Source organism: Caenorhabditis briggsae (genome assembly GCF_000004555.2).
Source record: "Caenorhabditis briggsae complete genome, chrIV, whole genome shotgun sequence".
Classification (NCBI taxonomy): Eukaryota; Metazoa; Nematoda; class Chromadorea; order Rhabditida; family Rhabditidae; genus Caenorhabditis; species Caenorhabditis briggsae.
In genome coordinates this window covers 6,971,853-6,979,501 of record NC_013487.2, presented here as the reverse complement: position 1 = coordinate 6,979,501, position 7,649 = coordinate 6,971,853, and the positions used below count along the sequence as shown (strand labels likewise).

At 37.9% G+C, this 7,649-nt stretch overlaps 2 protein-coding genes and 1 non-coding gene across 3 annotated transcripts; all 3 read right to left on the bottom strand.

Annotated features, from left to right (window-relative positions):
• Window positions 1-1,394: 1,394 nt before the first annotated feature.
• Window positions 1,395-2,909, bottom strand: CBG05432 (the record flags this gene model as incomplete). The annotated part of the gene is made up of 6 exons (XM_002633515.2): window positions 1,395-1,896; window positions 2,090-2,163; window positions 2,213-2,296; window positions 2,346-2,512; window positions 2,559-2,758; window positions 2,800-2,909. The coding sequence occupies 6 exons, from the start codon at window positions 2,907-2,909 to the stop codon at window positions 1,395-1,397; spliced, it is 1,137 nt and encodes a 378-aa protein (XP_002633561.2).
• A 302-nt stretch (window positions 2,910-3,211) lies between these two features.
• On the bottom strand, window positions 3,212-6,987 carry Cbr-tyr-6 (the record flags this gene model as incomplete). The annotated part of the gene is made up of 12 exons (XM_045235406.1): window positions 3,212-3,388; window positions 3,442-3,633; window positions 3,966-4,164; window positions 4,212-4,294; window positions 4,341-4,760; window positions 4,813-4,993; window positions 5,050-5,163; window positions 5,213-5,299; window positions 5,763-5,840; window positions 5,962-6,437; window positions 6,628-6,701; window positions 6,783-6,987. 12 exons carry the CDS (start codon window positions 6,985-6,987, stop codon window positions 3,212-3,214), a joined length of 2,286 nt encoding a protein of 761 aa, XP_045092941.1.
• CBG28303 lies at window positions 6,498-6,570 on the bottom strand. Its single transcript has one exon. It is a non-coding gene (tRNA).
• Window positions 6,988-7,649: the final 662 nt, after the last annotated feature.

Genomic DNA, 7,649 nt, shown 5'->3' with positions numbered 1-7,649 from the left:
TCGTCCACTTTGAGCCTATATATCTCATTTCTTTTGAAAGATATCAAAAAGTGGTTAACTAGTAAAATGTTTATCAGGATATCAGCAACATTTTACTAGTTAGCCACTTTTTGATATCTTTCACAGGAAATGAGATATATAGGCTCAAAGTGGACGATCCGGGTGTCGTTCTATTAGAGGTTTTACGGTAAATTAAATAACTCAAATTCAAATGATGATGAATCAAATCTTTTACTACAGAATCAAATTGTAGATCTTGATTGAGCTTCAAAATACAATTTTTGAAACGGACAAAAATACATCACCGGACATCTTCATTTTTCAACTTTTTCAGTGGAATATAGTCAATTTCGAAGTCCTGAAAAAGTATTCCATATATTTTTGTTTCGGCTGAAACCTTCAGGGTAGGATAGTCAAAGTTAGAGATTCAGTTTTGTAATTGCCAACTTTTGAACTCTCATTTTAGTCCAAGTTTTTACAATTTCGGCACATTTTGAGTACAAGCTGCATACTCTAATGACATTTGAAAAAAGTTGCTAATTACAAAAAAATATGATAAGAATTTTTAATGCAAATTTTTGGATTCTTTTTCAATACTTCGATTTGAGTATCTTGCGCTTAACAATAAAATATAATAATTTAGTAAGTTACTGCAGATCGAACTCTACTATCAAAACGAGATATCCGACAGTGTTAGTCACCGAAAGGAATTCCAGTTTTTCAAATCAAGATACGAAGATTTTGAAATCAAATCAACACAGCGGCCATTGGACAACTGAGGGAGTGATTAAAACGAACAAGAATCAACCGCAAAAAAAAAAGATAAAGAAGAAAAAACAGAGAGATAAAGAGGAAGGAAATGATTAGAACATCGGGAAAAAGGGGGAAAATGAATCGAGAATTCCTCGAAGAAGCGCGAGAATATCAGCGATCATGTGTTCACATTTATGAGGGGTTTTTCATGTTTTTATGATGATCCAAAATGATCAAAAAGGCGTCAGATGACAAGAGGAATGGGTTAAGAAACTGGGTGGGCTGACCTGGTTCCAGATGTAGAAGGAGCGTGAAAAAAACCGGGGAGAAATGAGAAGAAGAATAAGAACCATGTTCAGATGTTTTATTAATTTGATAAGACACGACTAAGATGCGAAATGATACCTGGTCGTAGATCATTAGTAAACAGATATTTTGAACGAAATTTCCTCGGTTATCACATTATCTGAATTAAAAAATTTGATGACTGTTTCACTTTTGTTTCAATTTTTTAGAACAGTTACCGTCTCTTCAGTAAGCAAGTCAGCCTGCCATCATCAAGTGTTCCGCGGGAAACAACTTGAAATTTCAAGTTAAAAAAAGCTAAACTTCATTTTTTATAATCACATTCACAAAAAAAATCACTTGGTCATGTATTTAGAGCAGTCAGCACTATTTTTGGTTGTTCTTATGAATGGACAACTGGTATCCGGACAATTCAATGGAATAGTGGGATCCGAAAGATTGACGACAGTGTTCTTGGATCCTACTGGTTGCACAATATTGTTCCACAAATGTTTGGCCACATTGGCATGTCCAAGTTTCGAAAAATGGAAACAATCCGGAGCGAACCAATCCAAATTCACTTCTCCATCTGGCTTCAATGGAGGAATTGTGATTCCATTGAAGAATGGTTGAAGGACAAATGTGAAATCGTCGGTGGTGTCGAACATTCCAGAGTCTTGAATTTCTTGTTGAGCATCCATGTAGAGATGACAGGCTTGTGAGACGTCGTCGTTGGTGAAAGAGGATTTCTTTTCACATGGGCACTCGAAGACGTGGAGACCATCACAGAAGTATTTGTCATGGTCGATCTGGCGGAGCATTCTCATATCAAACATTCCCGTCATCGAGACGATTGACCTGAAAGGTTTTCGGTATTGTTTTCAACAATCGTGTTATTAGCAGAATGAAAAAAAACCTTCCATCTACACGTTAAATTTTGGTTTTTTTTGAACGCCATTATTCTGGAATGAGAAACATACAATTTTTTTTCAAAAATGAAACTTGAGTTACTCAAGTCCACTGCCTTGTGTAGTGCATTATTTCAGTATACCTCGGCAAATTATCCTTCAAAATCTGAATTGCAGTAATCACACTTTGCTTCCAGTTTGCTTTCGAATGAACTCCCTGTAATCAAAAATCGCAACTTTTATTTTGCTCTCTCCTCCAAATTTACATTTTCCTTCTCCTCGCAATACCGACACATGTCGTTTGCTCCGATAAACACATTGATAAGCTTCCAATCGTTTTTGATATCAATCTGCAAACAAATCAAATGATCTTCACAGAACGTCCCGGTTCTTTCGAACATCTTTATGACTCTGCATTATTTGGACGAGAGCTCTAGCTTGTGTGATGATATCAGCAGCCTGGGCTCCTGGAACAGCTTGGTTCAGTTTTGAGACTTCCCACACGTTGGCACTTCCAATCCCTGTGGAGTATCCCATAATGTTTGGGCTGAACTTCTTCATGACATCTGAAGTATAGGATTTCAAGGACCACTAGGTATTAGAATTAATTACTAGCAACTGTCACATGTTCATCCAACGATGAGTCTCCTCCACACTGAAATGCGAGTCCTCTGTATTGAAGAATCACAGCTAATGGATCTCCTTTTGGAGCTCCTGCTCCATTAGCAGCAGTCAAGGAGTCACCAAGAGCTGCGATGATTTTGATATCGGGAAACCGAACGGAATGAGCAGAAGTTGGTACTTTCTGACTCCTAAAACTTCCTTTATTCTTGATTCAAGGTTACATACCTACTTCTGATAGAGTGAAGCATCACACTGCCATCCTGGGTATCCTAAATCTGGGAGAGAAGCCAAAGACGATGTTGCGAGTAGTGTCCAAACGAGTAAACAAGAAACCGCCATCTCTGCAGCTGACAAGGGAGATGTGACTGATTTTCCCGAGTTCTCTCTTATCACCACGAGGGTAGGACATAATGGAATTCGACAAAGAGCAAACTATAAAGTTGCCTTTATTCTACCTAACAAAATTTGCTCAATTCACTTGAATCACTAAATCGAATATAATTTTTTTTGTATCAACACCTCAATAAAACAGTATTTTTATTTCTAAATTTGTTTGCCAAAAGTGAAATAAAAAAGAACATAGGAATACCCGTTGTGTCATCAAATCAACAAGCAGTGAATTCTGAGAAATTCGAAAAAATCTAACAATGAAAAGACAAAAAGGGCATTTTGTGTCTCCAGAATGACGGATGTCCCTTCATATTCCAACCGAGGACTGGGAGAGAATGTGGGTCAGATGTGAAGACGTCTTCTTGAGATAACGTAGAATCAGAATGCAAATCCACGTCACCGTCGCATTGATGCATTGAGCCATCTTTCTGAAAATTCAGATTTATGTTATAGTAAATTGAAATTCTGAAATAAGACTCACTTCTGTACACTTAATCTGGCATTGCACTCTATTATTATTGCTCAGAATCGACACTCGAACTCTGACGCCTTTTTTGTGTAATTCCGGTTTCGGGGCCTGCACATAGACTATGTTCGGGTCAAATGCAGATGCAGCTTTTTCGATGGAGGATGAGAAAATTGGTCCAACTTCAGAATATGGAGACACTTCGATCTGAAAAAATTTATGTTTCGATAAGGGCACGAAATGAAAGATGTTGCGATCGCTGCAGCCAAAAATGATGTAGTTTTCTAGGTCGTTTTCTTGTCCACGTGGACTCTACGACCTGCCAAGCGAGACCTTTGCAGGAAATATGTTTTGAGCTCATAAATCGCTTCAATGTTAAAGGCGCATAGAATTTTCTGCAAGAGTCTCGCTTGGCTGACCGTGGAATCCACAAGAAATAACCTAAAAATTCCAGAATTTTTGGCTGCAGCAATCGCAACAAATTGCTGATTTTGGTTCGATCTATATTTTCATTTCATTTTAAGAGTATCCAATCCAACCTGGTAATTAGAAGACTCCTCCCTGAAAACTGCCACTCGGAAGAACACATAATTCTCGGTGGAAGTTGGAGCCCTCACAACTTCGGCAGCTTGTTTTATCATGGCACTTGTTACTAATTTTCTTGAGCAAACAAACACAATATACGGCATTTCCGGATGCATTTGACGTGGATGAACGGAGAGATCTAGGTTCAGGAATCTGAAATAATTTGTACCGATAGAAGGTACAAAATCAAAATTGCTCACGTTCTGGAAGACATAGAATGAGTGAATGAAACGGGAGAAGATATTTCAGAGTTTAGAGAAATGTTGAGGAATGGTTGGCAGACCTGAAAGTATTGATGAAACCTTTACGTTTATGGTCGAACGGCTTACTTGATATCTCTCACTAGTACTATTCATGCATTGGGCTTGACAGTATCTGCCAAACTGATCTCTAGCCTCCAAAGATACTCGAGACGTTTTTCCGGCTCTTGGTTTCGGAAGACTCAAGTATACGGTACCCGGAATTTCAGGGAACACGGTCTCTCCCGAATGGAACACTATCTGAGTTTGATTCGTGTCCAAATCAGTGATCACAATTCTCGAGAGATCATCTTCGATCCCTTTTCCATTTTCGTCTAGAAGTACTGTTTTTGCCCAAACTTTTTCTTTGAACGACAAGTTTCCATCCTCGATTCTTGATTTTGTAGCTGATCGAACTCTGGGTGGCACCACGCATTTTCCTTGACTACAAACTGAATTATAGCAAATCTGAGTGCCCTCGTAGCCAGTGCAGTTTCCTCCGTAGACTACCTGAAAGATTTCACTGATGAAGTATTTAATGGAAATCACATTATTAACTTACTCTACTTCTACACCTCCACGTCTTCATATCACACCAGTAGAAGTTAGAATCACACGTGGCATCCTCAATGGTACAATGTCTAACCGGTTGATACTCATACCACTCATCGGTATATTGATTGGATAAACCGTCGCGATTTTGAATTGTGAACGGCTTCATTTGAACATCGAATCCGTGATTGCTATTGCAGTTCTTCTGAAAATGTTTCGTTCATTTTTTAGATATTTTCTGATTTACCGTAGCCCATTGCTCCTCTCTTTCTTTCTTGTCTGACTGTTCTGTCTAAATTTCTCCCACAAATTATCGATGAACGCATGGTGCATGTAGAATGTTGGATCATTTGGGCTTACTCTGAAATCGTTGGTTTAGATTAAACTTCAATTTCGAAAAGGTATTATACCTGATAACATACATGAATCCTCCAACCCAAACATGACTGAGTCCGTGCATACTTTCGAAGGTTTTGTCATGACAGAATGTGAGTTGGCTGAAACTTGATTTTAAGTGTCAGAGATTGACCGTAAAGAAGATCACCAAAATAATGGAAACCTTGAAACAGACAATCAACTTTTCTTCTCACTATCAGAAAAACATTTTGATTTATATTATAAAATATATTTTGATTGCAGTAACTTCGAAGCTAACAGTTCCTTCAACTGAATGCAATAAACACTCTAATAGAGTTCCACCCAAACAGTCAACTTTAAATTTAACTGACAAATATTTCATCAGTTGACGGAATTTCGACATCTTTCATAGTAACCGAGATGTATAGGCTCAAAATTGACGGTTTGGGTGGAACTATATCAGAGTGTTTATGGTATGTAAATTTACCTTTATTTTTAAGAACGAATTTCTATGAAATTGTTTTTTATGTTTTCAAAAAAAGGTTTCCTTGTATCTCATTACATTGACGGTCAAAAACCTTTTTAATTTAGTTTTCCACCCACCTGAAATTCTGTCTCGTAATGATCCAATTGGCATCCTTTGGTGTCATCAAACGATCTTGTTCCCTGCCCCCAGTCGATCTGTAAACAGAATTCAATTGGGTGTAAAGAATTTCACAAGGACACATAAGACGTTTGAACCATCGTTCTGCATGTTTCACTTTAAATTTTATCATTCTAAAAAACAGAAAAAAGGTTCTACCTGTACAACTTTTTAACGGGAATCTGGCTGAGTGGCATCAGAACATTCGTATCCCAGTTAGCGAACGGTCCAGTTTTTACGTAGCCATTCCCGTTTCCTAGCAACTCATCAGTCCATAATACACTGTCAGCTTCTTCCGGGAGCCCTGAAAATTTCCTGTTCGTATTTTTGTATTTTAAAAAGTACGTACCTTGATCCAGAGTAGAATCCCAATAAGGCAGTGTAACTGATGGAACTTCTGTCTGGAGAGCTATTTCAAACTGTCGCAAAAATTCCCTATGCCACGGAAGAAACGCTGGACCCCAATGAGCTCCTGGCGCACTGTCTGGATAATGAACAAGTGTATGAAGATCCCAAGCAGTGATATTGTCGATTTGTCGATTCTTCAGACCATTCATTGCAATTCCGAGATCTCGAAGTTCAGCGGGAGACATCATTCGGATTTCTTTGCGAATTGATTTTGTGGGAGCCCTTTTCTATAAAGTTGAAAGAAAAAATTTGAAAACTTCCTTGCATAGAAAACTTCACAAAAAGCTAGGTCCTGGCCGGGTTCGAACCGGCGATCTTCTGCGTGTAAAGCAGACGTGATAACCACTACACCACAGGACCCGTCGGGAAACTACAGTCTACAAAGAGGGAAAGAGAGAACGCAAACCTACGACCTACCTTTCGTCTCGCTTCTCTCACACAGTTCTCTCGTGTACACTGTTCAACATGGCGTAGATATTTCAGTTGATTATCTATAAAACAATTTTCTTTTTAAATAATGAGAGTTTGGGTTTCGAATATTTCCATAGTAGATTTTCAAAAGACGTATTTACCTGTAGTAACTTCGAGAAACTTCTTTCCGGCCTCCTCATCTCGATCCTTGACCCATTCTCTCTGATGCATACAAACCATTCGAATCTGAGCTTCTGTGAAAAAATCAAGATCACCGAGTTGTTGGATCCATTGTTCACAAGAGTCGAGTTTTGATTGGGATATTAGAATGAGCCAAAGGAATGTGACTAGGAGTCGGAGGATCATCTGGAAGACTTCATTAACGAATTTGATTGGAAAAAGGATCTGGAAGAAGCAAAATGGGTAGGAAGAAACAGGAAACAAAAATCACAGTTTATAAAAATGAAACTTGTTTTGTTGAAATAAGGAACTTCAAAAATCGAGAGAGTTCTATTCTGATGAGTAGTTCCTGTCTAATTCAGTGAATCACACTGTTTGGTAATTATAACGTCATTATCACGTCATCTGAAGATGATAGTTAGAAGATGAAAGATTATGAAATGGGCGGAAGTTTAACGAAAAATATTTGCAGAATATAATAAGAAAAGCGTTTTAATAACAAAAAATTGAAGAGAAATTCTTTATTTCAAAACTTAATTTTTGCTGTTTCAGGTTATCTTGAATTGCGTTAATTTCAAAAACTAATAATCCTGCTTCTTACTGTTCTCGGAAATTCAACTTACCGTATTTCCCCTATTAGATGCCCATGGGCTTCTATTTTTCAACCTACTTCTGGGGGTGAACTAATTTTAGTGAAAACGCTCAAATTATATGGTTTTCGGTTTCTAAGTGAACTGGAATAGTTATGAAACGAGAACAATTAACGGAAATTACCAGAAAAATAAACAAAAAAGAGTATATCTGCCCTAACCGAGAAGAAAAATGCACAACCAGGGTGGGCTTCTATT